At 49.6% G+C, this 27,532-nt stretch overlaps 13 protein-coding genes across 13 annotated transcripts; 7 read left to right on the top strand and 6 right to left on the bottom strand.

Moving 5' to 3' along the window:
* Positions 1–845: 845 nt before the first annotated feature.
* Positions 846–1,694, top strand: N7508_005300 (DJ-1 domain InhA-type; the record flags this gene model as incomplete). The annotated part of the gene is made up of 2 exons (XM_058463366.1): positions 846–1,377; positions 1,489–1,694. The coding sequence occupies 2 exons, from the start codon at positions 846–848 to the stop codon at positions 1,692–1,694; spliced, it is 738 nt and encodes a 245-aa protein (XP_058319844.1).
* Positions 1,695–3,543: 1,849 nt separating this feature from the next.
* On the bottom strand, positions 3,544–5,213 carry N7508_005299 (OTU family ubiquitin thioesterase; the record flags this gene model as incomplete). The annotated part of the gene is made up of 4 exons (XM_058463365.1): positions 3,544–4,577; positions 4,651–4,714; positions 4,794–4,880; positions 4,938–5,213. Coding segments are annotated over 4 exons (1,461 nt in total), but the record flags the coding sequence as incomplete, so codon positions are not given.
* A 1,125-nt stretch (positions 5,214–6,338) lies between these two features.
* Positions 6,339–7,932, bottom strand: N7508_005298 (uncharacterized protein; the record flags this gene model as incomplete). The annotated part of the gene is made up of 4 exons (XM_058463364.1): positions 6,339–7,520; positions 7,573–7,633; positions 7,684–7,842; positions 7,889–7,932. The coding sequence occupies 4 exons, from the start codon at positions 7,930–7,932 to the stop codon at positions 6,339–6,341; spliced, it is 1,446 nt and encodes a 481-aa protein (XP_058319842.1).
* Positions 7,933–8,660: 728 nt separating this feature from the next.
* On the top strand, positions 8,661–9,695 carry rho3 (Rho family GTPase RHO3; the record flags this gene model as incomplete). The annotated part of the gene is made up of 7 exons (XM_058463363.1): positions 8,661–8,710; positions 8,782–8,832; positions 8,889–8,906; positions 8,977–8,993; positions 9,059–9,073; positions 9,127–9,248; positions 9,309–9,695. The coding sequence occupies 7 exons, from the start codon at positions 8,661–8,663 to the stop codon at positions 9,693–9,695; spliced, it is 660 nt and encodes a 219-aa protein (XP_058319841.1).
* Positions 9,696–10,609: 914 nt separating this feature from the next.
* Positions 10,610–11,713, bottom strand: N7508_005296 (lipoyl(octanoyl) transferase LIP2; the record flags this gene model as incomplete). Its single annotated transcript, XM_058463362.1, has 2 exons — positions 10,610–11,331; positions 11,569–11,713. The coding sequence occupies 2 exons, from the start codon at positions 11,711–11,713 to the stop codon at positions 10,610–10,612; spliced, it is 867 nt and encodes a 288-aa protein (XP_058319840.1).
* Positions 11,714–12,011: 298 nt separating this feature from the next.
* N7508_005295 (pyridoxamine 5'-phosphate oxidase family protein) lies at positions 12,012–12,787 on the bottom strand (the record flags this gene model as incomplete). The annotated part of the gene is made up of 2 exons (XM_058463361.1): positions 12,012–12,614; positions 12,671–12,787. 2 exons carry the CDS (start codon positions 12,785–12,787, stop codon positions 12,012–12,014), a joined length of 720 nt encoding a protein of 239 aa, XP_058319839.1.
* Positions 12,788–13,596: 809 nt separating this feature from the next.
* Positions 13,597–14,785, top strand: N7508_005294 (NIPSNAP family protein; the record flags this gene model as incomplete). Its single annotated transcript, XM_058463360.1, has 2 exons — positions 13,597–14,242; positions 14,301–14,785. 2 exons carry the CDS (start codon positions 13,597–13,599, stop codon positions 14,783–14,785), a joined length of 1,131 nt encoding a protein of 376 aa, XP_058319838.1.
* An 832-nt stretch (positions 14,786–15,617) lies between these two features.
* Positions 15,618–17,378, top strand: N7508_005293 (aminoalcoholphosphotransferase; the record flags this gene model as incomplete). Its single annotated transcript, XM_058463359.1, has 7 exons — positions 15,618–15,757; positions 15,953–15,962; positions 16,051–16,208; positions 16,264–16,310; positions 16,380–16,475; positions 16,530–17,197; positions 17,265–17,378. The coding sequence occupies 7 exons, from the start codon at positions 15,618–15,620 to the stop codon at positions 17,376–17,378; spliced, it is 1,233 nt and encodes a 410-aa protein (XP_058319837.1).
* A 1,602-nt stretch (positions 17,379–18,980) lies between these two features.
* On the top strand, positions 18,981–19,784 carry N7508_005292 (40S ribosomal eS27 domain-containing protein; the record flags this gene model as incomplete). The annotated part of the gene is made up of 3 exons (XM_058463358.1): positions 18,981–19,226; positions 19,336–19,398; positions 19,602–19,784. 3 exons carry the CDS (start codon positions 18,981–18,983, stop codon positions 19,782–19,784), a joined length of 492 nt encoding a protein of 163 aa, XP_058319836.1.
* Positions 19,785–21,275: 1,491 nt separating this feature from the next.
* Positions 21,276–21,818, bottom strand: N7508_005291 (uncharacterized protein; the record flags this gene model as incomplete). The annotated part of the gene is made up of 2 exons (XM_058463357.1): positions 21,276–21,570; positions 21,796–21,818. The coding sequence occupies 2 exons, from the start codon at positions 21,816–21,818 to the stop codon at positions 21,276–21,278; spliced, it is 318 nt and encodes a 105-aa protein (XP_058319835.1).
* Positions 21,819–21,921: 103 nt separating this feature from the next.
* N7508_005290 (alpha/beta hydrolase) lies at positions 21,922–22,779 on the top strand (the record flags this gene model as incomplete). The annotated part of the gene is made up of 1 exon (XM_058463356.1): positions 21,922–22,779. The coding sequence occupies one exon, from the start codon at positions 21,922–21,924 to the stop codon at positions 22,777–22,779; it is 858 nt and encodes a 285-aa protein (XP_058319834.1).
* A 209-nt stretch (positions 22,780–22,988) lies between these two features.
* Positions 22,989–24,694, bottom strand: N7508_005289 (proteasome regulatory particle lid subunit RPN5; the record flags this gene model as incomplete). The annotated part of the gene is made up of 5 exons (XM_058463355.1): positions 24,590–24,694; positions 24,482–24,538; positions 24,180–24,416; positions 23,639–24,127; positions 22,989–23,591 (listed from the first exon to the last, which is right to left on the bottom strand). Exons 1-5 carry the CDS (start codon positions 24,671–24,673, stop codon positions 22,989–22,991), a joined length of 1,470 nt encoding a protein of 489 aa, XP_058319833.1. The 5' UTR covers positions 24,674–24,694.
* Positions 24,695–25,611: 917 nt separating this feature from the next.
* N7508_005288 (putative siroheme synthase) lies at positions 25,612–27,357 on the top strand (the record flags this gene model as incomplete). Its single annotated transcript, XM_058463354.1, has 2 exons — positions 25,612–25,936; positions 25,988–27,357. 2 exons carry the CDS (start codon positions 25,612–25,614, stop codon positions 27,355–27,357), a joined length of 1,695 nt encoding a protein of 564 aa, XP_058319832.1.
* Positions 27,358–27,532: the final 175 nt, after the last annotated feature.

Raw genomic sequence — 27,532 nt, 5'->3', positions numbered from 1 at the left:
TAGGAACACAGTACTCCGTCATATACAGGAGGCATAGAAGAGGAGAAACGGAGTGGTGCACTCCGAGCCCGAATCCGGGAAGATCTCCGACTTATACTTCGCGAGATGGTGGGCCGACTCGGTTTGATAATGCGGGGAAGCGTGGCCCGAGAGAAGCCTGCGGGTTCAGGCAGACATCATCTTTGACTCGGTGACACAGACCTGACATCCTTGTATGAGCCTCAAACCTTTTCTAAATTTTTCTAAATTCTGTGTAAGTCTGTCCCCGAGACCTCGATGGTTCATTGTACTGCACACTGTGTACTGTGCATGTGCGAGTGGAGTTTGGGGTAGAGTGGAACTCTGGTGTCTAGACATCGGGGATTGTCCGATGATACCTCCTTTGACTGCATATCCATACTCATATCCCAATTCATAGTCTGGACAGAAATTGCCTGGGACAGGGTCAACACCATGGTTTCCGATGATGGAGATATGAGCCGCCCATGAGCGGATTCCTCCCCGAGGACAACCAAGCCACCACTCGTCGGGCCATTATCGACTGGTGTGCGCTGCACATGTGCCACCCATCTCCCTTCGTCTGCGCTGTTATGTGCAGGTTTACCTGCGGAACGTTGCTTCAATCTCATGGATTAGTTGCAATCGCGCCTATCTGTGGAGGATCGATACCACGAAAACCTGTCAGCTGGGAAAATAGCCTTTCCTGCTGAACAGAAGAGAAATATACCCGTGGAAGTATCGCTGCCAATGCAGTAATATATATACCGACCAATTTCCAGCAATGGACCAAACCACTCCAACAACTCAACCGAACTCGAACCTATATCGGCCCTCTCATCTCGACAATGTCCCGAATCCTCCGAATAGGAGTCCTCCTCGTAGGAAACGTCCAACTCCTCGATCTGGCAGCTGTAGATCTCCTTTACATGGCCACGCCAGAATACCTCAACTCCTCCTCGCTCACACAAACCCTAATCGATATGGGCCGGCCTTGTCAAATCCACTATATAGGCCAAGAAGGCGCAGGTGGTATAAGCACAGCAACAGCGCAGATGCCTATCCAATTGACGGATAAACCAACTGACGAGACTGTTTCACCGGGTAAATTGGACGTCGTGATTGTACCGGGCCCCTCGCTGAAAGCCATGCCGCCAGCAGAGGAACATCTTGATTTCTTACGCGGGCATTATGCGTCGGGGACATCAATTCTGGGGATCTGTACGGGGACGTACATTATTGGGTACTCGGGCATTGCGAAGGGGCGGTATGTCACGGCGCCTAGACTGTTGGTTCCTGAGATGAGGAAGTTATTTCCCGAGGCGAGGATGTGGGATGATGGGGTTCGGCTTGCTAGGGATGGGAATCTGTGGACTAGCGGTATGACCTTCTTCTCTTCCTTTTGCTCTTCCGCTTCTATTTACTGTACTTGTTTGTGGCCTCCCATTCAAGGTGCGTTGGGTTGGACTGATGTGATATGATCTCACGCAGGCGGCGTCACGAATGGATACGACCTTGTTATTAAGTATCTCCGCGAGAATTATCCGGAACTACTCGTCAACACCATCATCGATCAGGCGGATATTACACCCCGGCCACTGCATTACAGTAGTCCGGCGACGGTCAATGCGGCGTATGTCCTCTGGCAAATGATCAAAGCACTTCCGAATACGATGTTTCGGGTATTTAGGAAGTAAGAAACTATGATATCAGAGTCCTCAAATGAATATGGCATAGCAGAAGTACGAGAAGATGAAGTCAGAGTTTAAATCGAAGTATAGGATGGTTACACCAAGAACGACCGACGTCATCCCGAGGTATCAGACCCTCCAAAGTCAACCGATCATCAAGTTCCCCAGCTCTCCCCGATCTCTCCATTTCTTTAAGCAATGCCCCCAAAAAAGCAACAGTCAAAAACATATATTAAATATGATAACTCTCTCAATAATAATCTATGTCGCCTCGCCACTAGATTATGCACGTTATCGACACGCAGCATTGTACTTGGAGAGCGGAGAAGCATCATCACCCGAAACAGCAAACGCGAACGCAAATACCGAAGCAAATGCAAAAGCACCTGCAAAGAAAAACCCAAAACCAAATACCGAAGCAGTAACAAACCCCGCCTTACAGCTCAAATCCTCCGTCCTAGAAATAGTCGGCTCAACCGGTTTTTTTACCTTTGCCGAACGACTCAATTGGGATATCCCGACTTCTTCAACGGGTGAGGCTCCCCCGAAAATATCTGTCATCGATATGCAATATGTCAAACCGTCACTTGAACCCGCCAATCCAAATACCTCCCTTCTTGGCTTTGACACTGCTTTGCTGTGCATGGACTGCCTGTGTGTGTTACACAGCAGATATGCAAACACATACCTGCAACTACTTATGCATACCGATGAAGAAAGTTAGCCTTGAAATTTCCGCGTTCATACTAACGTTGTGGTATGCTATCCACAGATATAGCCCGCGTCATACGTGTAGATACGCTGAACGTGGACCTAGACCTAGACGAATCGGGTGAGTGTACAACACCAACACCGCCTGCGAGCAATCGCCATCGGAAATACAATCTCGATTCCGATCTTGATCCAACTCACAATCCCGATCTCGATCTCGATCCAATCAGCCATATCAGGTCTATAATATCCACCACGCCCGTCCGCTGCAATGGTGACACAGGCGTTGACGGAGACGAAGATTGGAACAGTCAGAATTGGGTCGGTGATGCTCTGGGGAGACTTGTTCTTGAGGGGTATTTGAGTGGGTATGCAAGGGATTTGGGGGTGGAGAGGATGATTGAGGTTATTATGGAAGCTGGGGACGAGGAGGTTTTGGCTTGATTACTATATGTACATGCTTTGTATAGAGTTATATGGTTTGTGGAGGTGTAAAGATATGATTTGTTTGTATGATATGACTTGGGGATTGGCGTTTTTTTTATGGGGGTTGGTTATCAATAGCAGGAATGGCATACACGAGTCATACTTATACTGATACTAAGACTGGGAATTGTAGGCAGTGAGTATCATAAACGTGCATTTCTTTAGCTTTCGTTGTTAGACCAATAGAAAGAAAGAAACTAAGCAAATCAAATGGAAGGCGCAAGATCCCGAGGCTCGAACGAAGCATAAAACAGTGGAGGAAAGGGGGGGGGAACAATCTGGGTGAAACGCTCGTACCATGCAACGCACTGCGCCACGCTAAGAGGACAATCATAGGAAAAGGGGGAAGAAGAAAGAAAAAAAAAGGGAAAAAAAGGGAGATCATGAGAGGAGGTACTTGATAAATCCAAACCCCGAATTCAGGGACTGGACTTGGTAGTGAAACGTGAACCAAATCCCGACCCAAAGCCGGGGATCGAGAAAAGGCAAGGCGAAAGGAGGAAGGCAAAAAGGCAGAAAAAAAAAAATCGTGTACGCATGGCATGTTTATCGTCGATCATGAGGTTCCCAATGAATCGGTTCAAAGTCTGAATTCTGGAAATGGGCTTGGTTGTAAGGAGAACTATAGAACACGTCAGTCACCTTATGTCATACAATGTCATCCCACAGGAGTAAAGGTGTGAAGAACCCACTTTTTAAAAGGCGTCGTGACAGGCAGCGATCGACTCAAATTAGGTTTCATAACCAAGGGGTTGAGTCTGATCTGCGGGCCGTCGGAAGATCTACTAGGTAAGGTAGTCATCGGGGGTGGTGCAGCAGAAGGGGGCGGTATTGGTGGCGGCGGCGACGAGACAGGGATAGATGGGATTGGCGCATGAGTCTGCATGGGCGACTGGTACATTTCCTGTTGGGGGGACATTCGGAATGGACTGGTTGGGGCTGGAGAGACTGATGGCATGGGCGACATGGGGGTGCCCATTGCAAATGATGGATCGGCCATTAGATTTGGGATGGCCATTAGGGAGGAGTCGACGTCAAATCCGAGGGGGCCTTCGTTCCAGTTGGAGTAGTCGGAGGTCATTGCGTACTGGTAGTTGACTATTGGTTCCATGTTCACATTTGGGTCGGCTGGGTAGAGAAGGTCGTAGTGGCCTGGTCGGTAGAGGAGACGGATTGTCGCACCACTTGGGTTGTGAGGAGACAGCTGGTGAGGTGTGACAGCATCGCCTTCACTTCGGTCGAGGTAGAGGATCTCCACGCCAAAGCCGGCACCTTCAATGACTCCGTCGACCAGAGCCTGAAGACCAATTTCATCAATCTCAGTCTTCAATGGGTCTATTTGCGAGGCGCAATACTGCTCCAGCGGCACAGACAAGAAAGCCTGGTATCGATGCGGGTTCAGTCTCATCCAAGAGCTGGTCAAAAGTCTGAAATGAGTAATAACAGCACTGGACGCAAACTCATTATTAAAAGTTTCAACCAGGAAAGACTCATCCCCCGCCCCACTCTGAATAGCATTGATCGTCTGCGTAAACAGATCCTCCGTAGCATCGGTAAAGATTTCATAAAGATGCTCCGAATGCCCAACCTGCTTCAAAAGCATCTCAAGCGACTTGAAGCGAGTGATCTCACGCTGGATGCGCATGGGGTCACGCAGCGCAAACAGCGTCTCGAAATACCCAAAAGCCACCGCTGGGAGTATGGATTAGCATGCGAAGACACGCACAAACACAAACCATGCCGGGTGACACAAGAACGGACATACCTCTCCAACCGCAATTGCCATCTCCTTTCATGATACGATACTCCGGATGGGTGATGGCCAGCGCCTAGACAGCACACGTTAGACGCGAGACATTCTCCATGTGGGTGATATGGGAGGAGGGTGCACAACCCACGAAAGCTTACATTAGTCTTTGACGAGAATGCAGGGTCTGCATTGGCATACTCCAACGCGACGCTCTGGGTAGGCTCCTTGCGCGAGACCAGTGGACCCTGTCGGTGTCAGTGTCAGCGGTGAAGGCAAAGCCGGGGTGGGGGAAATAAACCAACCTGAACATCAGGTTCGTAAGAATTAGAGAGCTTTTGGAAACGCTCCATCTCATCGGCAGAGAGGGCATTCAGGTTGGACATGGTGGATGGAGAGTGACGAGAGTGACGAGAGTGAGAGTAGCTAGGTAGAGAGAGGGCTACTGGAGAAAGAGGAGAAGAGGAAAGGGCGTCCCGGTAGAGATGTAGATTCAGGTTCTGCTTCGGGAACGGGTGAGGACCGAAGTGATGATTCCAGGGTTTTGATATGGACATCGCATACGTGAAGTCAAGTTTATGTCTAGGGTAGTTAGATGGGAGTCCTACATATAAAGGACGAGAACATACTCTTGACATTTACGTCGTTGTGCAACACTAGACCCGGCACAGCGGATTGGACTTCTGTCAAGAGTCTCAGCATGACGATCAAATAATGTGTGTGTACGCCAATCGGGGAAAGGGGAGACATGAAGGTGTGAAGGTGGGAGTGAGTGTGTGTAGGGTAGAGAACACAATCACATTGTAGGGGTGATGTCAGAGGGGAGGTTCTCCATAAAAAAGCAGGAAGCCGAAAAGGGCATCTCACACAGGGATAGCCGGAATCAATCTCCGAGAGTTAAGGGGGGGGGGGGGAAAGGGTTGAAGAGAAAAGGGAGAGAGAGAGGGGGGAATAAAAGGGAAAGGAAAGCAAACGCTCTCGCGTAAACGCCAACCCCTCGGTCGGTTTACCAATTCCATATCTTTTTTTCCTCTCTCCCCCGATTGCGAATCGGATTCTTTGAACCAAAGCGGGGTTTAAATATGGAATATTCATCTTCTACGGTCGCTATAACTATACATGATTATATGGTGTGGGTTGTGGGTATGGGCTGTGGGAACTATCACCCGACTGTGCTCGGATAGTCTGAACTTTTCTTTGTGATTGTGATGAGCTGAGTGTATCACAGGCTTCCATATCGGTATTTCAAGGAAATCGAGATCTGTGCATCCAGGCCTCCCAAAAGACAGGTCGGGTTAGAAAGAAGCCAATAGAAGCATGTTCAGCTGTGTTGTCGGTGCGTCCACACAGCATGCGACGGCAAAGGACTCCGATGTACGATGTACCTGAGCTGAATCGAGATAAGCCAAGTTCACATGGGTAGATATTTCTTTGTTTGCTAAGGCCTAGGCCATACTGTACCTGTACAGTCGGGGCGGTCGAAGGGTTTACGTGAGACTACATCTATACATCTCTCGATACAAGTATAGAGAGCCGCGAGGACAGAGAAGCTGGAATCCATGGGGGATTTAGCGTCTTATGTCAGAGCAACTCTAAATAGCGGGTCTGAGAGAGATTCATTTGCCTCGTAGAATTGGGAATGGTGTGAATGGCACAAGTCGCGGCTCAACCGCAGGTACACACGTGTGGAAGAGCCAGGGCTGATCTTAGGCCATTCTGGACGCAAGCGCTTGCTTGGCCCTATCCTTGCGTAACGATCTCCCCTCATCTCCATACCCAGCAAACATCCCTCCGACTCCATCGTCGGCGCGCAATCCTTCACCGTTCAATGTTGTTTGCCAGAGTGTGCGCAGCGCCGAGCTCCACTCTCCTACAGCTCGCAGGCGCTCCACGTCACTCGAACTCTCTACCACGACTGTCCCGCTATCCTGGTCAATCTTGGCATTGAGTTTCTTGTCGAGGATGAGGAAACTCAGAATGTCCAGGACCTCCGAGACCGAGATCTTGATATGTTTGGAGATAAATTGCAGCGAGAAGCGGGTGTAGGGGGCAATTAATTTGAGAACAGCCTTGGTGCGCATATTGCGGCTGACCTCGTCGATGTTCTCGGTGATAAAGGGATCGGCAAGCACATCGGGATGTTTGCTCAAAACCGCCTCGTATGCATGAATGTCGTCCCGCTGGAATGCATCGACCAGGTCCGTCATAGCCGAGATACGCGGATCATTTTTGTAGGGCTTGGTCTCTTGTGAATCGAAAGGGTTGATATCGGATTTCATCAGCATGGTTGTCAGGACCAGATATTTCAGTACTTGGATCCGTTGCATGGATCCTGCTTCGTCGTAGTTGCGGAAGGATTCGAAGAAGTCACTCTGGGCTTCCTTCCAGTTCTCCTCACTCATGTGCATCTTACCTCCACATTCACGGATGATTCCCATGATCTTGGGGTGTGGCACTGCCGAACGTACTCGGAGGGCCCGTTGATACAGGGCCTTGAGGCGCTTATTATTCTTTGTCTCGGCGAACATCTGGATCTCCAGGGCGTAGAGCTCGAGTAGGTATGTTCCCTTACTGCTGTCATCCGTTCCGTCCTCATGTTGACATGCCCGGTGGAGTTCTCGCATCTTCTTGCTCAGCTGGGTGTATTGCTTGCGTTCCAGCCATAAGCGAGCCAGTTTGATGTTCGTCTTCAGCCATAGGCGCTCGTTGTTTGTGTTTTGGAACGATTGGAGGGTCAGAGAGTAGAATTCCTCCATGCATTGATAAGCTTCTGCGTCGTCGGACCCCTTCTCGATGTAGTCGAGCATGTTATTGATGGACTTTTCGGAATAATTTCGTGTCACGGCGGACTTGACATATGTGAGGAGTTCGCGGTAGTGTTCGACGGCCTAACGGTCCGAGGTCAGTATGTTGACAACAGACCTCTCCAGACAGACTCACATCGCTGTATCGCCCAAGCTTGAATTCCAACTTGATAGACTGTTTCAAGCCTTTGAATCCCCTGTATCCAGTCAGCGCTGGTCGTGGTCACCGCCATGGCCAAGCAAGTACCATTCGCTTTTGTCCTGTTCCATGGGCGCAATGCCTAAGAACTCGTCGATCGCCTCTTCCGGGTTGTCGACCTTGGTCTGTTTGGCATTGTAATATTTGTTCTCGATCCCGATATCGCCGGTGTCATCGTCGTCTGCGTCTTCGTATTCAAAGTCATAACTGCGGAGGTTAGCGCGGTCAGGCGGAGCGGAGAAGGGGCGGATACTCTTCGTCGCCGGAGTCTTGCATGAAATCATCGTCGTCCGACATATTGGCGGTCGTAACTGAGAATGTGTGAAAGGTAAAATAGAGGAGTAGAGTGGATGGGTCGAAGTGGTGGGGTGTTGGAGAAGCTTGGATAGCTGCGAGTGAGCTTCCCGCCTTTCTCTGAAGTCAACATTCACTTACACTGTTTATTGTCCTCTATTCTGTGTCTGTTGTTTCGCCCTATCGTTTCTATGTTAACTCCAAGAGTATTCCATTGTCGGTATCTGTTTGACCATTGGGGTTCCTTGAGTAGTGACTTAACTTCTCAAGTCTATATATGTGCCTATTTAGATGTCTTAAGTCGGTAGGCTATAGCCAGCACAAGGAGCTAAGGCACTGAGCATCGACCAAGTACATGTAACAGGTCTAATATACAATCAAGCACAGAATTATCCGAATTACTCATAATCTCAGGGGCTAGGCATGTTGGCAATCTTAACATGCCTATTAATTGAACCTAATTATCGGGCTCATCTGGGATCAAGTAAAAGGCCAAGAGTCAGATCTCGTATCGCCTATAATCGCAGTCTACAACATATAGACACAGCCATACCATAGCCACATAAACACCATAGGCATAGATACCATAGACAGACAGAAGTGGACCAGGGGGCAACCCTCGCCGATCCCTAGGCGTCATCGATGGAATCTGCTCCCGACTCAACTTAACTTGTTCAACTTAACTTGTTCAACTCACTTTGTCCCCCTCTCTTCTCTGAACTCCATCCAAGATGCAGCTGTGTGGCCGTCAGAAACTCGTTCAGCGCAAGATGGTGCTGCTGTCAGTTCCCTCATCGCAAATCGCAAGCCGCAAGTCGCAAGCCAGACGCAATTGAACTAACGGGTGAATAGAGGCGATGGAGCCTGCGGCAAGACATCGGCGTTGAACGTCTTTACTCGAGGGTGCGCATTTCCCCTCACCTGGACACATTGCATGACATAGCTAACCCCCGTATTAGATTCTTCCCAACGGTCTAGTAAGAGCCCTTTTCTTTCGGCCCAGGTCTTTTATTCCAGGTTATTAACTGTTGTCTCTTCTGTTCGCAGTGAGCCTACTGTCTTTGGTATGCGCGCATCCCCCAAACTCCAAACTTCATTTGGTGCCAGGTACTAACCACTGCGAATATAGAGAACTACGTGCACGGTATTACCCCCAACCCCTCTATCCGTTATACGCGATACTTATATGCGCTCCAGATATCTTCGTCGATGGAACACATGTGGAGCTGTCTCTCTGGGATACTGCGGGTCAGGAGGAGTTCGACCGTCTGCGCGCGCTTTCCTACGAAGACACCCATGTCCTGATGCTGTGCTTTAGTGTAAGAGAATTTGTCGCTGCAACTACACCAGAGAGAAGCTGACAATGGGCATGAATATAGGTCGACAGCCCTGACTCGTTCGAAAATGTATCCTCCAAGTGGATCGCCGAGATCAACGATAACTGCCCTGGCGTGCGCGTCGTTCTGACAGCACTGAAGTGTGATCTGCGCAAGGACGACGACCAGAACGACACCGATGCAATCACCTTTGACCAGGGCCTAGCTAAGGCCAAGGAAATCGGCGCCGTGAAGTACCTCGGTGGGTTCATTCTATCTCCAATTGCACTGGCAGTGGAATACACGCGCGGAACCCAGCTAAATCAAATAGAATGCTCTGCCGTCCAAAATAGGGGCATCAGAGAAAGCTTCTACGAAGCAGCCAAGGTCGCCATGGAGGTCAAGCCAACCGGGGCCTCCACCTCCAGCCAGAAATGCGTCATCCTCTAACTGGAGTTCCGGTGCCAACCTGTCCGACTTGCATAAACACCTCTTCTCATCATTTCTTGTATTCGCATCGAGTTGGTATCTAGTATCCACGGTATCTTCGAGTATCTAGGTATCCCGTCTTCGCGCCCCCTTTTTCTCTCCCGCTTTTCGTCTTTTATCGATTCCCCCATGCATTTGGTGTTATGAGCTTTCTTCAAGACTTATTTTCACTTGCGCGCGATTGATTTTTCCCTTATTTCTACGCCCTTCCATACAGTACTATGTAGTATGGAGCATGGGTGCTCTGCATAGCTCTTACAGGCTTATGTGGTTTTACAGCATTTCAGCGAGGTTGGCTCTCGTCTTTTCTAACCTTATACAAATATACTCTTGATGGAAATGCATGTTTGAACATTACTTAATCGGTATCTGTTTTCTAGAGCTCTTTGTATATGGCTTTCTTTATGCCGCCTTGCTATACCACCTGAGACACATCGGACTAGGGTACAGATGCTGCCAATCAAAATGACAGAGCACTTCATATGTGGGTATCTTAGCTTTCAACGATAGTCAACTTTAAGATTGGTCTACCGTATGCTTTGCCAGTACATACTATCCCGGTGATATGGTTCGCAGCAAGATCACATCTTCACAAAGCAGTCCAACTTGACATGCAGGTTCCCGTCGGCGCTGACATGCATACAATCATGATTTGGGCCATCCAGTCAAACCATTCGCGCAGTACCACGACATTATCATGTCCACAGCGTATGAAACCAAGCAGCAGAGCAATAAACCAATAGCACACGAAGGAACCACCATTGCTGGACTATACACATCTATCCCATCTACTGTATTCCATTGACTATCCTCATCTAAAGTAACCATACAAATCCATATTTACCCACCCCCATAAGACACCGAAAACATTACATCTAAAGTAAATCCTCCTCTCTAACCCGATAAACCTCCTCAATTCTCTCCCCCGAAGCCTTCTCCCCACAAGCAAAATCAGCATTAACACGCTCAACGAACCTGCTCACAAACGCATCCGCAACACTATCAACAGAAACACCATCCCCCTCAACACCCACACCCTGCAAACTAGTGGCCTCTTTCCCCTCCAACCCACAAGCAACAATCTGCCTAAAGAACCACATAGGCTCCTGCGTAACATTCAACCCAATCCCAAAAGAACTAATGTTCCTCCTGAGATGGACGCCGACAGCAGTAATCTTCTTCGCAATTCCTTCCCCCTCTCCACCCCCATTCCCATTGGCAGTGTCTCGCACCCAGACGCCCGGATCCTCAGTCGTGAATCCTTTCACCCCAAACCCACCCAGCAAATCAATGACACTATTCTCCAACACGCGGATATGACACCGAGGCGTCAAGCCCAGCCTCTTCAAATCAAGAATCGTATATGCAACCATCTGGCCGGGTCCATGGTAGGTTGTCTGTCCGCCGCGGAGGGTGGGATGATACTCCGCTAATGGGGATGTGCCATGCTGTCCCGGTGCGAGGATTGAGCGGATTGGTTCGAGAGCTGGGGGGAGGGAGAGGGGCGTGTTGGGTGGCGGGCTTGTATTTGACGGTGGGAGGTCACGCCGGCCTGTTGTGTAGACTGGGTTTGGGGTGAAGGTTATTATTGTTGGGTCTGGGGGGGGGGTGGGGGGTTTTTTGAGAGGGTGTTTGTTGTGTCGAGGGGCGTCTGGGAGGAGAGGGAGCCTGGTGAGGCTAGTTTTTTGTGGGCTAGGAGTCGCGTTGTTAAGGTTTGTTGGAGGTGCGAGACTCTAGCGAAGGGTGTTGTGCTTGGGAGGTGGAGGTGGGCGAGGCGCATTTTTGGTGGGGGTTTTGTTTTGTTTTGGTTGGAGGTTTGGGAGTTGGTTTTGACGATGCTTTTTCGGTGGGATTGGGGGTTTTGAGTTCAGGGTTTGGGTAGGATTTGTGTCAGCCCATCGAGGTTGCGTTTTCCGAGGAGTAGGCGGTTTGCGGAGAAGCTGCGAGCTTTGGCTCCGATAAGGTTTGATAGCCGTCATTGTCTCCCTTGGGTCTCTACTACTTTGTTCTCTCTGCGGTTTACTCTGTACACTGTTTATATTGATGGAGACTTACCTGGTTGTGTTGGATTGCTTTACTTAAAATTCTCTATTCGTATTTTCTTACTTATCAAGTCTAGCCAACCTAGCTATATTACAAGCGCGGCAATGCCAAACTAGATAACGTATTCAATCGTTGGAATATTGCTGGACAGACAACTTACAACTTTTGAAATGCCCGATAAACATGTTTCAAAGGAAGTGGCGCCGTTGGCCAGATACTGGTGAAGCCGAGCCACTATGAGGAAACCCCATTAACAAGGCCAGCATCCTGACCCTCAGCCGGAAGCAAAACCCAGTCACGAACACCACCCTTCCAGTCAGCAATACGGCCCTCAGTCACACGAACCGTAACAACCCGCACATCAGTATCAATAGAGACACTAGGTCGTCTAGCATTAGGATCCTGTTGCTGCTGACCAAACAGATTGATCTCCTCTTCCTCAAAGGTATTATTCTCGAGATGACGCTCCTTGCACCAAGACTCCTCATCAGACCCAGACTCCAGGAACCGCGCCTCGCCACAGATAGTGGTGGAGATACTCGACAGCGCACTCGTGTTCAAGTTGAGCAACAGGCTGGCCAGAGACGACCGGGTCGCCGCGGGAGGAGGCGAACCCTCGCGCTCACCGGTTGTAGCGCGGGTCGGGGGCCGATGTGACACCCAGTCGTGGACCAGCAGGGAAACGCGCGGGTTGGACAGCAGGTGGTTTGTTTTGCGCGATGCGGGGTTCGTGGTCATGATGATGGTGGGGTGGGGGTCGTAGGGTGTCGAGGGGAGATAGGTGTAGGACATGAGTGAGATATGGGGGGTTTTGTCATCGCATGTTGCGAGATGGAGCTGGTGATAGTTAGTTTGTGATTCATCTTGGTCTTGATCTTGGTGGTGCCACGTACAAAGCGGGAGTTCTTGAGGCATTGGATCACCTCGGATGGAAGGGAAGTTGCGACATGGGGGTGAGTAGTTGTCGCAGATGCCTCGTAGGACAATGGGGGGTTCAGTGATTCGGCCATGATGCTTTACAGAAGTGAAGCTTGGTGAAGAGTCGAGATCTGCCGATACTCGGGCGGTGTCTGATTGCCCAATCGCCGGATCGCCGTTGTCCGGAACTACGTCATCATCTTCAGCTTAAGCTACAGGCCATCAATACAGTTGGCTATTTATCTTAGGCTGCGAAAGTGTCACTTGCAACTATGTTAGCCGGACTAACTACCGTTCTCGACTTGGTTAGTCGTACGTTACACCTGCGCCTATACACGGACTGGACGTGGAGACTTTCATCATGTACATCACAAGGATACACACGGCTAATTATTCGTACGACTGCAATATCAGGCCATCGATCACAAGAGCAATGTCTCATAGGTGTGTCATGGATCTAAATAGACCCAACCATAGAAACCCTAGCTCGTAAGAGCTCTCTTACAAGTAAGTACCAAGTACGCATCAGCCATGTCATCATTACCCACAATTTGGTGAGTGATAGGCAGTAATTGGGGCAAATAGTACCAACACAGCCCGTCCCCAGTACCCGATCGACTGGGGGAAGCTCCTTTCCCCGCACATCTCTGAGCTCAAGTTTGAGAGATCAAATCAATTCACAGACAAAAGCGGATTATCCTCCTTTGTCGGCAATTATTACTGGTACATTTACATACTTGGCTCCCCCTTCCTCTTTACTCCCTACCCTTACCAACTCTCCCCTCTTCACTTCTTTACTTCTTCACTTCACTACCTCCTTTTCACTCTTGACTTCCTCTCCCTTGATACTCTACTGTACCTCCCTCGAGACGTCCTCCTCATTGTCTTGTTGTATTTCGTCATGTTGGCTCCACGCGTAGCCCGCACAGCAACCTCGCTGTTGCGACCCTTCAGTACATCAGCCGTGGCCTATCGTTCACCCTCGATCAGAGATGTGACGGCCGAGTCGACGGAGGAGTTCCTCCGCCGACAGAAAGAATTCCGCGAGAACCTGGAACAGGCTCGTTTGAGAAAAGAACAACAGGTAGAGAGTCAGTCCAATGCTTCTGTCTCCTCTTCTACCCCTTCCCGTGAGTCCGCTCCCACTGCTCCGAAAGTGAGCAATGCGAGCAGCAAGAGTCGAACCCGTTCTTTCGATGCTGCGCAAACCTTGGATCATATGGCAATGGGCTCACTGTCGATGCACCGCTATCTAGGAGAAGAACAGCAGCAGGATGCCACAACCAAACGTGGTCCTCTGTCCTCGCTCATCTACGGTACCAAGGAAGGTCAGCACTTTGACAAGGACATAGAACGCTCCTTTTCGCAGGTGCTGGCTCGTGGTAAATATGTTCACTCTATCGTCATGCACGACGTCAAGCCGGATAAGGTCGATGAATATGTGGATCTGGTGGGCCAGTGGTATCCACGCATGGCTGGCACCGAAGAGAACCGCGTCAATTTGGTCGGCAGCTGGCGGACGCAAGTCGGGGACAATGATACTTTTAGTGCGTACAAACTCCGACCGAGCGATTGAGTTGATTGTTGGCTGACTTGATTGAATAGTCCATATTTGGGAATACCAACGCTACGAAGGCTACCATGCCTCCCTTCACAACATCTCGGAACATCCCGAATTCCGGGACTTCGATCGCAAGCTCAAAAGTCTGATCAAGAGCAAGAAGACTTCCCTCATGCAAGAGTTCTCGTTCTGGCCTACAACCCCACCCCGCCGTCTCGGTGGTCTGTTCGAGCTGCGGTCGTACACCCTGCACCCGGGCAACCTGCTGGAGTGGGAGACACACTGGCGCCGCGGTCTGACCGCCCGTCGCGAGGTGATGGAAGGTGTGGGTGCGTGGTTTGTGCAGATTGGCGAATTGAACACAGTCCACCACCTATGGCAATTCGCCAATTTGGAGGAGCGCAAGATTCGCCGTGAGCAGTCGTGGGGTGTTGAAGGATGGGCTGAGACTGTACACAAGACGGTACCTCTTATCCAGACTATGCAGAGTCGGATTCTTGTTCCGATGCCTTGGAGTCCTGTCGGTTAAATTGACAGTGCCGCGTTCGCCCTGACCTTTATGATCCTGGAGATTTAATCCCAGGATCTTGAAGCAAATTGTCAGGCAGATCCCCATATATTATCACGGGGAGATCATCTGCTCATCTGCATCTGTATCTTAGCATTGAACACGAAGCATTACAAACTCGTCTTTAGCCTATACAGTAATCAGGAACAAAATACGTATGTCCCGGCTGTCGGGTAACCCCACTCGTATACTCGACGATCTTAGCACTCTCGGCATAGTATGAGGTATCTCATTGGCAACAATGCAGAGACCCAAGCGACTGTTGGGGCACGTGTCGCCGAGTACGGAGTACAGGGCCCCTCTCTATGATACTTGACAGTGTAAATAGAAGGTATTTAACCTCTGATCTTCCCAGGAACCAGAGATCAAAGCCACGAAAGCAGAGAACAAGAAAAACATATATTTATAAAAAAGAGCAGGAAAAAAAAAAAAAAAAAGACGAGACTCGTCAAGACCAAGTGTCAAGATCTTCATCTCCGTTGAGTAGTTCCAAATCTCCCCCGAGACCCAGTTTTCCGCCAACTTTTTTTCCGTTTTGTTGTTCTCCCCTTTTGCCTTGTCTACATCTTCAGTCCATCGCCATCTGGACACATCTCCAGTGTCTACATACCCAGTCGAAGTCGAGCTCGTGCTCAGTCCCATCCCGATCCCATCGCAATCGCGCGCAAAATCGCAACCACTGCGCGTAACCCAGACGCGCCAACCTTCAAGGTTCCCAATAACTTATATGCCTCAAGCACAACCACAACCCCAATAATCACAGCGCGTAGCTAGTACGCGCATCACAGGGAGAATGGTGTACATCCGGCAGAAGCACCTTCCAAACCTCAAGAACTACAAGTACGCTGGTGTCGACCACTCGCCTATTAGTCGGTACATCCTCAAGCCGTTCTACAACAAATGTGTTATCGGTTGTTTTCCCATGGGGATGGCGTAAGTATTCCCTCTGCATTTGGTTTTATCTGCAAGAAGAATTGGCCTCGAGCTTGGGTCCCCGTACCTCGAATAGGACCAGGCACACTGCTCAAGTCTCTTTCCTCTTCTCTTCTCTCTTCTTTCCCTCCCGATCAAATTATACAAGAGCAGTATGACTGACCTATTCCCGCTCTTTTACTTCGTGCCTTAAAGACCTAATGCCGTAAGTTTTGCCCATGCGACACATCTCTCCAGTCCAATGCACCCAACTATAAGAATCATGGATCCTAATCTCTTTCTTTTCATGGTAGATCACCCTCACCGGCTTCATGTTCGTCGTTCTTAATTTCATCACTGTCATGTGGTACAACCCGAACCTCGATACGGATTGCCCGACTTGGGTTTATGCCAGTTGCGCGCTGGGCTTGTTCCTATACCAGACCTTTGATGCTGTAGATGGCATGCAGGCGTATGTGGTTACCATCCCGGTTGAGGGAAGCTTTGCTGATTTAGTTTTGGGTTAGACGGAGGACGAGACAGAGTGGGCCTCTTGGAGAGCTCTTTGATCACAGTATGTTTTGCTGGATCTATATCTGCATTTCCTGTGAAATAGAATAGGTGACTGACTGTCTGATTCTAGGTGTCGACGCATGCAACACCGGACTCGGCGTGCTGGTCTTCGCATCAGTAATGAACCTCGGCCAGGGCTGGATGACATTCATTACCTTGTTCGGATGTAAGACAGTCCCCGATATACACCAGCCAAGTGAACCCCCTCTGACAAATCCAGCAACCCTAACCTTCTATGTCCAAACATGGGACGAATACTACACCCAAATCCTAACCCTAGGCGTGATCTCCGGACCCGTCGAAGGCCTCTTGACAATCTGCACCGTGTACGCCTTCACAGCCTACGTAGGCGGCGGCAGTTTCTGGCACCAACCCATGCTGCAGACCTTCGGCCTGTCGAAGCCAAGCTTCCTCTCAAACACACTCTACGAAATGCCCTTCACACAGTGGTACCTCGTCTACGGCGCCTTCGTACTCATCTTCGCAACGGGCTCGAGCATCATGCACGTCATGCAAGTGCGTCGCGAGCGCGGCCAGGATCCCTTCACCCCGCTGTATGGTCTGCTACCCGTTGCTGTGATCTGGATGCTCGTGCCTACCTATCTGTACCTGCAGCCTGCCATCCTAGAGAACTATACCATTCCCTTTGGATTGTTCGTTAGTCTGGTTAATGCTTACTCTGTTGGGCGGATGATTGTCGGGCATCTTGTTCAGTCGGGTTTCCCCTATCAAAATGTGCTGCTTTATCCCCTTGCGCTGGGTGTTCTTGATAGTGCTGGTGCGCTTATGGGTTTCTATGAAGCTCCTGTGCTTGGGTATGGTGTCGGCCAGGTTGCTTTCGTCTTTGTTTGTTTGGGTCTTGCTGTTGGTGTTTATGGTAGCTTTGTGGTATGTTCCTTTTCCCTTCCTCTTCCTTTGACTACGCCCGACAACTTACTAACCCTCTCTCCCTTAGTTCGACGTCATCACCACGATATGTGATGAAATCGACATCTGGTGCTTGACCATTAAGCACCCTTTCACCGAGGAGACAGAGCACAAGAACGGTGCCGCAAAGAAGACCAAGTAAGGGAGTGGCGCGGGTGCAATCTGGTGTTGATTGGTGATTGATGCGTGGGTGGGACTAGTTCAACACCTCACTCCACACTATTCAGTAGCATCATTGTGGTGGAAACGGGTATCTTAAGAGTGCTCGAAAGGAAAAGCACGGATAATGATGCCTGGCTAATGATCTTTTTCAGTACATAATTTTGTTTTGTTTCTCAGGGTTCGAAGGCGATTTAGCGATAGAATATGAGTGTGTAATATGTTTTATACAACGTTGTAGAGGGTGTTTTGAAGAAATGTACATGAGTGAAGTGACGATTCATTATACTTACTAGGCCTAGATAAGCAGTCTATACAGAAAACCATGACTACCCATGGTGATGCCGAATACGGGGCTATCCAGAAAGCTATTGCATTGTGCTTCATTGCTGCTAAGCTAAGACATAAAGGTTTCGTAGCATCTTATGTTCAATCATCTTCATCATTAGCTGCATTTTGGTTAGTGGTGCAAAGCATTTGCTTGCGTTTAGCAAGCAAAGCACCAATGTCAGTACTTTCATCAGGGGTTAACAAGTCACTATGCATGTAATCGTGAAGGTTATCCGCCAGGTCTTCTATATTTCTGCGCCGGCCAGTGAGTTTCAGGATATTCCCGATTGCAGCATGGACTGCAAGGTGCTGGGGTTCGGAGAGCCAAATTGCGAATGGTCACTTATCGTGAGGATTCGGCCATCCGGGAACCAACTAATGCAAAAGGGAGGAAATGGCGGAAAGGTCTTAAGTCGATATTGATTAGGAATTGGAGTCGTCTTGAATATGAAATAATACCGCTTGAACTCTTGGCCAAGAACCTGGCTTATCGATAGCATGTTTTCGACGGTGTTGGTTTCACCTGCCATTATGTTGAGAGGTGAACGGAGGCTCGGGAAATATCGCAGAATATCTTGATTCTGGGTATTCAGAATGTGATCTGCCCGTACTAATATGTGATTTGCCTTTGGAGAATGGGGATATTCCAAGACTTTGTGGCAAGGCATGGTCATCTTTCTAGGCAATTCTGCCGCAGCTAATGCTGCTCAGGGGATTCTGGGTAAAGATGGGGGGCGAGTGTGCCGAATATTACCCGGCATATTATACCTTTATCCAGGTGATCATTATGCGAGTTTGGTAGTTCTGAAGGTATGCATCCAGGATTTCCAGTAGCTCAGTAGGACTGAGTCTTTCAAGATGTGCCATTTTGAAATGTAGACTGGCTTGTGCAGGATAGCTGCTGTCGAAGAAGATTCTAAGAATGAAGAATGTTAGTCATGAATAAAATTTAGTTCAAAAGAGAGTTGGAAAGAGAGCTGGAACGAGTGCCAGAAAGAGTAGTCGGGACCCTTGGGAAGAGAATTTGTGAGACGTTTGGAAAGCTAGTTGGGGAGAATGCTGTTCCAATTTTTGCAAAGACAACCGTAGAAGTTTCTAGACAGAATTAGACGATTAAAGAGAGGTATAGAGAGTTGGAGAGAAGTATAGAAGAGTCGAGTGACTACATACTAGTCGCGGAATCTCCACTAGACCTAAAAAGGAAGTCTCCACACGGGGAACCAGATATGGCTCTGCTTATATCAGCGCTTACCTCATGGCTTACCTCATGGCTTACCTCATGGCACCATCCCTGATTGGTGGAAACCCTGCCGCCTTCCTGAAAGAGGACACCAAGCGAGGGCACAAGCGGGCACAAACCCTAGCACCCCCCAAACGGGACGCCCGGTCCAAATCCCTTCAAACTTCTCTTGGAAGACCACCTCATCCGCTACACACAAGGCCATCGCCATCAGCGCCATTAATCAACTATCTCGCTGATCGACTTTTACTCGTCAAGATGGTGAGCCCCCTTTTTTTCGCCCTGATTTCGACTTCCAAAAACAACCCCATTACATATGGAGGGTCGACTATCATCGAATTTTCACATCGACTAACAATGCCGTCCTCAGGTTCTCGCGGTCGATCTCCTTAACCCCACGCCTCAGGCTGAGGCCCGTAAGCACAAGCTCAAGGTATGAACCAACCGATCTCCGAAGACGATACGTGGAGGAAAGATGAAAAATCAACCGAGATGGACACCTGCACTGGGGACCTGGGACATGGATGCTCTCCGAGCAGAATGGACGAAGGAACACAACAGGACATCGATATCGGGAATGGAAATGGATGGACATATGATCGGAACAAATGGCTGATTCTTCGACTCGCCCAACAGACCCTTGTGCCCCAGCCCCGCTCCTTCTTCATGGACGTCAAGTGCCCCGGTTGCTTCACCATCACCACCGTCTTCTCGCACGCCCAGACCGTCGTCATTTGCGCCGGTTGCTCCACCGTCCTTTGCCAGCCCACCGGTGGCAAGGCCCGTCTGACCGAGGGCTGCTCTTTCCGCCGCAAGTAAACGAGAAACGAATGAAAAACTTTTTCTTCTTGTTATGTTCCGGTTGAAACGTCAAAGAGAATTAGCATGGAGAAATTAGGATGAAAATACCAATCCCGGGGTTGACCTCTTCTTACCTCTTCTTTTTTGATACGGTTTAAGCCCGTCTCTTCTGGTCCTTCAAAATGTCACATACCAAACTACCCTTTTTCAATGTCACCCTTGCCCCTTCGAAAAAAAATGGATGGAATATTCTCTTTACAATTTCTTCGATTGGTTGGAATGGGAGATGCAGATGGTGTGATATGATTCCTTCGTATCTACATCTTGCATCTTTGAGAAAGACAAAATTTGAATGTGGCCTTTAGGACCCATTGCTCATCCTACTGTTTCCTTACTCTTTTCTTTTTGCCTTTTCACGGTGATGATTCTAATATCTCAGCGTTGAATTCTTGTGTTTCTATGCATTGATGACGGATAGAAGATGGAATGACCCGCCCTCCCAACGACAACACCAAAAAAGCATTCGACAACAAAAAAAATGGCAACAGCATTCTGCTCAGGGAGTTCCGGATATCTGGCACAAAAAGGCACCAAGCTCTTTTGCTTGACTTTGTGCTATGTTTGATGTTTCGATTTCCTGGTTTCTTGTGTTTTAATGTATCCGCGACTTGTACAAAAAGGTTCTAGACTCAATTTAAGAGTTGCACCTTAGTCTGGCATGTAGTTCGAGCTTGTAGACCTCGGCTCGTAGACCTTGAACCCTTGGGTGTAGATTACATGTACGATGTCCCCAAAGATACCAGGCCCATTTGGATCTAGAAAGACTAGTAGCCTGCACGTAAGGTCAAGTCATGTCTCACGGGTAGTCTATCTTTTCCGCTCAATCTCATGGTTGGGTTTGTAGCCACCCTCCACCCTCCACCCTCCACCACCGTGGCAACCTAGTTCGTCCCACCCCAATTTGTTCCTGAAGTCGATCATGTGGAGATACACCACCTCGATCGTGTGCTACCTTCCGCTACAGCAATGGTCGGGTCTAACATTCCCATTAGGGAACAGTTTATCCATGACATCATGTTTTTCTTCTTCTTATGGAGATGGAGCGAATTACATCAGAGTACATATGCAGATAGAATAGTCTAGAATAGCAGCAATCATATGGAGCAATCTGCTCCTATCCCAGTACGTTTGACAGGGGGGATTCCGCTGCCTCGGTCGTGCTACGGTTCCCTGTTTCCCAAGACCTTAAAATATACATTCAAGTATCCACGAAATATAAACTATAGTCCGTGCAAACGTATCTCCATCCACACTTAATTGTATACAGTATACACAATACAGCTCAGAGGAAACCCCTTACCCAAATCCAATTAGATCAAATGATAGACAAGGTTATTGAGTATTGCACGAAAGTCTGTACAGCGCAGTATGTACATCCACCCCGAAGGAAAGACGAATTCAGCGCCATCTACGAAAGAACAAGCAGAAAGGTTGAAAAAAGACGAAAAGTCATTCCACATGCAGAGCCATGATCTTAGAGTTGGCCTTAACATCCTTGCCGAAATCAACCGGGCTGGACGGATCCGCACCAGTCAACATGGCCGGCTTGCCGCTAGTATGGCCGGTAAGCATTGAAACAAAGCCGTTTCGACCGATGATCTCCTGTTCGGCGTCACGGGATATCTTGTCGCAGGCGTGGAACTTGGCCGGTTCAACTGCCTTAAGTTGATTGTGGCTGTTGCGGACGAAGTCGTAGAAGAAGATTGTTGGGTGGTCGGGGAATTGGGGGTGGGCTTCGAAGGCTCTGGGGTATTGTTATATTGGTGTCACGGGGTTGGTATTGGGTATGGTCTAGGGGGTAATTGAGGCTTAGGGGGAATCTTGTATGGTGGGGTTGGTGAAGTATTGTATTAAGTAATGTAACAGAGCAGATGTTTGTTGAAGCAGATGTTTGTTGATGCAGGCAGCATTACATGATTTCCTATCGCGGACTCCGCCTGCTTATCGCTTATCAGAGAAAAAGAGTCACTTCTCCTCCCCGCTCTCTCTCATGTATAAAAGAGCCCTGTCGCCCAAGGCTCTTCTCTCAAACTCCTCAAGAGCAATTCTCCCACCCAGAACCCCCTCCATCAACAACCCTCAATACCTATCAACAATGGCGCCAAACCCATCAACCCAACGCCAACCCCTAAAACTACTGATGCTACACGGCTACACACAATCAGGCCCCCTCTTCCACGCCAAAAGCCGCGCCCTAACAAAACACATCCAAAAAGCCTTCCCCCTGCACGATGTCAGCACAAGCTACCCCACAGCCCCTCTCCGCCTCCTCCCAGCCGACATCCCAGGCTACGAGCCCTCAGAAACAAGCAACGAAACTTCCTCAATCGAAGCCTACGGCTGGTGGCGCCGCTCAAACACCGCCAATCCACCTTTATACACGGGCATTGAGGAAGGGCTAGCAGCAGTAGCGCACACACTCACCGAAGAGGGACCCTTCGACGGTGTGATTGGATTCTCACAGGGCGCTGCGCTGGCAGCGATGGTTGTGTCGTTGCTTGAGCCTGGACGGAAGGGTAGCTTTGAGCATTTCGAGAAGATTGTTGGAGAGTGTGGTGTGGCTGGTATGCCGTTCCCTGAGTCTTTTGGAGAGCAGGCTGGGTTTAAACATCCGCCGCTTAAGTTTGCGATTTGTTATTCTGGTTTTAGGGCGCCTGGGGCTAGGTACCGGGGTTTCTTCGAGGAGCCTGCTATTTCTACGCCTGTTTTGCATGTGCTTGGTAGTTTGGATGCTGTTGTTGAGGAGGGGAGGAGTCGTGCTTTGATTGAGGCTTGTGTTGGGGAGCCTGAGAAGGAGGGCCTGGTTGTTTGGCATCCTGGTGGTCACTTTTTGCCTAGTCAGCGGCCTTACTTGGATGCTGCTGTTAAGTTTATTCGAGAGTATGTTGGGCTTGAGGAGGATAAGCAGAAGGCTGAGGAGGTTGATGTCAATGATATGGATATGCCGTTTTGAGGGTTTGTTTTATACTAGATTAGACTAGATTTGTATATATCTGCATTTCTCAATTGATAAATCAACGAATTGACGACTGTTATTGTCACTATGACTGCTACGATAGATACACTGGTGGAATATGGGAAGGTAATGTATGGCTTCACATCTTATAGTCTACCGGCGAAGGATATTACACGCGGTAGCGTTCAAAATCCGACATATTCCAATCAATGAGCCTTACCCATGTCACTGCGAGTAGGCTGGATACGGGCCATCATCTCCTCCTTAGTAATCAAATGATCAATGCGCTCAAGCAGACCCAGCAAGCTCTTCATGTCACTGCTCCACTCGTTCAGAACATCATCAGCATCGCGAGGCTTGGCGAAGTTAACCAACCGCGCGGGGCGGTCGATCTTGGCGTAGATGGTCTTCGATGTGACCAGGTCGCTGATGTACTTCTCGGTCTCCTCCTCGGTAAGGTCCAAGAGCTGGGTCAGGCGGCCCATCTGGATGCGAGTGTAGTACTTGGCGACCACACGGACATTGTGTTCAATGACCCGTTTCCGTAGGTCTTGCCATCTCCGGTGAGCTTGGTTCTCGGTGGTTTGCTTGGCCTCGGTGTCGAAGACGTCGGTGTTGCACAGGTGGGGGCCGAACTGCTCCGCAACCATGGGCCAGCGCATCAGCTCGGGAATGGTAAAGAGCTTGATCAGGCGGGCTTCCTCGGGGACTTGCGACAGGCGGGAGTCTTGCTTGATGCGATGCAGGAGATCGGACTGTTCATTATCGTAGGGGGAGAGGACAACGTAATAGACAATGCGGGCGAGTGACTATATTTAGGTTAGCGCACATCCAAAATGTAGATGAGTTCACGTACAGCACGCAGGTGTTCTGGGTTGTTTTCGACGGCTTCCGTATCCAGAACCTCCCGGTAGTTCTTGCAAACTTCAAGGTAGTTGTAGTCGTGGTTGGCCAAAGTGATCTGCTGTTCGAAGTACCGAAGCTTGAGATCTGTGACATCGTCATCCACCTCCATAGGAGCCTCATCAGGCCCACGGGTCTTCTCTCGCTCCTCAGCCTCCTTCTTGAGTTTCTCGATTTGCTCGGCGGACTTCTTGGGCTTGCGGTTGAAGTAGCGCTTGTTGATCTTGCGGCTGAGAATCTGGGCCTGGGTCCAGTCTCCACGCTCAATGCACAAAGAGACCTGCTCCAAAATGAATTCTGTCTTTTCCCGTCTCGTCATAGATCCAAATGTCTCCACTTGCAGCTCACACAGGATGTCTGCTGCCGAGTTGAGGTCTCCTTGGGTCTTTTTGATATTCGAAAGGATGCGGGTAACACGGGCTCGCTCTACTTCAACGAAGATCTTCGATAGCCATTAGCAATGATCCTGTCAGTCGCAAGGGTTCTCAGCCTACCTTTCCCTCGGTCACTGTCCGCAAAGTCTCAATCACAGACATCTTAACCTCCATGCTTGGTGTCTCCTCCAAGAATCCCATCACCGTCTGCACCATCTTCGTTGTGGCCTGTTTGAGTTGGGCATGTTTCTTGGATAGGAGGAGCACTTGGTCGTTGAGAAGGTTCCAGTCACCGGCATTCTTGCTGATGGTAACAATGGCAACCAGGAGTCGCGATGTGGTGGCAAGATCCGATGCCTGGATGAGAGGGTATCGGTTAGTCTGTTATGCGCGGTGAAAGTGATGGGATTTCGGAGTCATACCTGTCTCGATTGCTTCTCCAGACCCAACAGCTTATCGATCGCTCCCTGGACGTCGGTCTAAAGATACGTTAACAACGGTCTTGGTGCATTGGGTTTCGCTCAAATCACCTTAGCAAGACCTTCCGCCTCTGGGATGAGCTTGTCGGCATCCTTGGTGAAGTCCTTCTCGGGCTTCAAGAGGCCGCCGGACATGATGACGATGTGTTGATTTAGCTGTCGATTCGAAAGAAGTTAAGTTAAGGATGATAGGGGATGGGTTGTTCTCGTTTCGTGCGCAGAGTGGCGTGAGATTCGTGGAATGGCAGATGTGATGGAGGTGATGCTGTAGCTCCGATGTTGCGCCCTTACGAGCTGGAAGCTCCGGCGCACGTGACCCAACATCACTTTCGAAGATTCTACAGTCACGAAGTAGAGTAAGTACCCTTTCAATTTATTACAGAAGACGAACTGGACTAGAGATCAATGAAATACAGACTTGATATCTAATTTAATTTTCACGACTTAGTCAAATATCATTCAGGTATGCAGATAGAGGTACGTAAATAGGTGTATAAATACATAAGCTAAATATTAGCAAGTCTTGTATAGTAAAGTGTGTACTATGATAGAGACCTGTCACCACCTATAAGATCAGACATACTGTAACTCCAGACTACACACTAAACAGCCAAATGCAGAAGTGAAGACTAAACCCCGGGTCCTATTACTTAAGCAAGCACGCAATTGCCTTTAACCGCATTGAGCCACGAAGAAGTATAGGAAAAAAAAAACGATATAGGCGTGAGTCACCTGATGGACGTTCGGGGATTGATATTTGTGTGCCAGCAGTCAATTTGTTGACTCGTATACACTCTCTTTGAATCAGCATTTTGCCCGAGCAAATTAGTGATATCGAGGGTCCTTATCGTTATCACCAATCGCGACAGGCCCTTTACTCATTCCTTTCTCCGCGGAAGTGTGGCAAGTCAAGCCATTGGGTGATTGTGATCATTCGATATAGACCAAAGGTCTCCCGGGACATTGCGCACTCAAAACTAATCCGGAGTGTGCTCGCGATTGCAAATCCGAAAGCGTCTATCTATCAAAAGTTATTTGGAGGGGCATCGCGCTTCGTTCCACCATACTTCACCATGAAGGACGCATCATGCACCACGGGATCTCCCGCACCATTGATGGCGGCTTGGAATGCCGAATCACAAGTGCACTTGATCGTGGGCTCTAACCCTCTTGCTGCGGCGAGATGTGCGAAGGCCCTCGAAGTCGGCGCGCAACCGATCATCATTGCGCCGGAGGCTGTGGACATGCATTATACTCTATCCGAGCACATTTCCAAGGGCTCTGCTCAATGGGTGCGTCGTGAGTTCCAAGATAGTGACTTGACAACCTTAGGAAGAGAAGAGGTCGACCACGTTGTGGACATGGTCTTCGTCACTTTGGGGGGAAGTAACCCGCTGAGTATGTCCTCCTTGTATGACCCTCAACATATCCATACTGATTGATGTATAGGTTCCCACATCTCGAAGCTCTGTCGGCGTCTAAGAATCCCTATCAATGTGTCAGATGCCCCCGAACTCTGCTCCTTCACCTTACTCTCCACCTACTCGGACGGACCCCTCCACATTGGGATCACAACTTCGGGCCGTGGCTGCAAGCTTGCATCCCGCTTGCGCAGGGAGATTTCTGCTTTCCTCCCACAGAACCTCGGCACGGCCATTGACAGATTGGGCGCCGTGCGGAGGCGGCTGTGGGAAGAAGACAACGCGGCTGGATCAGGAGGTGCCGCATATGAAGGAGAAGACGACGACACAACAGGTCAAAATCACATGTTCAACAACCTAGTTACGGAAGGCGACGCTGCTGCTGCAAAGACGAGAAGAATGCGCTGGCTGTCCCAGATCTGTGAATACTGGCCTCTGCGAAAGCTGGTCTCTATCACCGATGCCGACATGGATGCCATCCTAGAGGCCTATTCTGCTGGAAAGGATAATGCCCAAGACATCAATGGCATCGAAGCACATTCAAAGAAGGGGAAAATCGTTCTCGCTGGCTCTGGTCCCGGTCACCCAGACTTGCTCACCCGTGCGACGTATCACGCAATCCACAACGCCGACATCATTCTTGCAGACAAGCTGGTCCCAGCACCAGTGCTGGATCTGATCCCCCGCCGAACAGAAGTGCACATTGCACGCAAGTTCCCAGGTAACGCAGACCAAGCCCAAGAAGAGTTCCTGCAGATGGGTCTGGCAGCTTTGAAAAATGGACGCCAGGTCCTCCGCTTGAAGCAGGGAGACCCTTACCTGTACGGCCGTGGAGCCGAAGAGTTCGAGTTCTTCAGAAACGAAGGTTATTCCCCGGTCGTGTTACCTGGAATTACCAGCGCCATGAGCGCATCCCTCTTCGCCGATATCCCCGCTACCCACCGCGGCGTCTCGGACCAGGTCCTCGTGTGCACGGGAACTGGCAGAAAGGGCGCTGCTCCAAACCCCCCTACCTACGTACCCACCCAGACAGTGGTGTTCCTCATGGCTCTGCACCGTCTCTCCGCTCTCATTGAATCTCTCACCACCTTCCCAGAGGGCTCTGGCTCTCAATCACGCATCCTCTGGCCTAAGGAGACACCTTGTGCGATTGTCGAGCGCGCATCATGCCCAGACCAACGCGTCATTCGTTCGACGCTGGAGCATGTCTGCTTAGCATTTGAAGAGGCAGGATCGCGACCACCAGGTTTGTTGGTTGTTGGAGCTAGCTGTCACGTATTGCATAACCCTCAAGGCCAAAACTGGCTAATTGAGGAGGGATTCCATGGATTGGATGAGCTGCGCAGCGAAGTAGACGTGGTTGCAGTCTCAGGGGAGAAGAGAAAGCGTGAAGCGTGATTCCCCCATGACATTCTGATTTCCAAGCGACGGAGCTGCTGCATATGTAAATAGATAAGCATTCAGATACCCCAAGAGACGAAATAGACATGAGTCTTGAAAATCAATTATATGTTATAGTGAAAGGGGTCTGTCGAACACTGCGAAAGTGCAGGGTCCGATTGTCATTATATAT

Source organism: Penicillium antarcticum, assembly GCF_028974205.1.
Source record: "Penicillium antarcticum strain IBT 31339 chromosome Unknown utg000005l_segment0_segment0, whole genome shotgun sequence".
Taxonomy (NCBI): Eukaryota; Fungi; Ascomycota; class Eurotiomycetes; order Eurotiales; family Aspergillaceae; genus Penicillium; species Penicillium antarcticum.
Note: the sequence above shows the minus strand (reverse complement) of the source record. Positions and strands in the feature narration are given on the sequence as shown.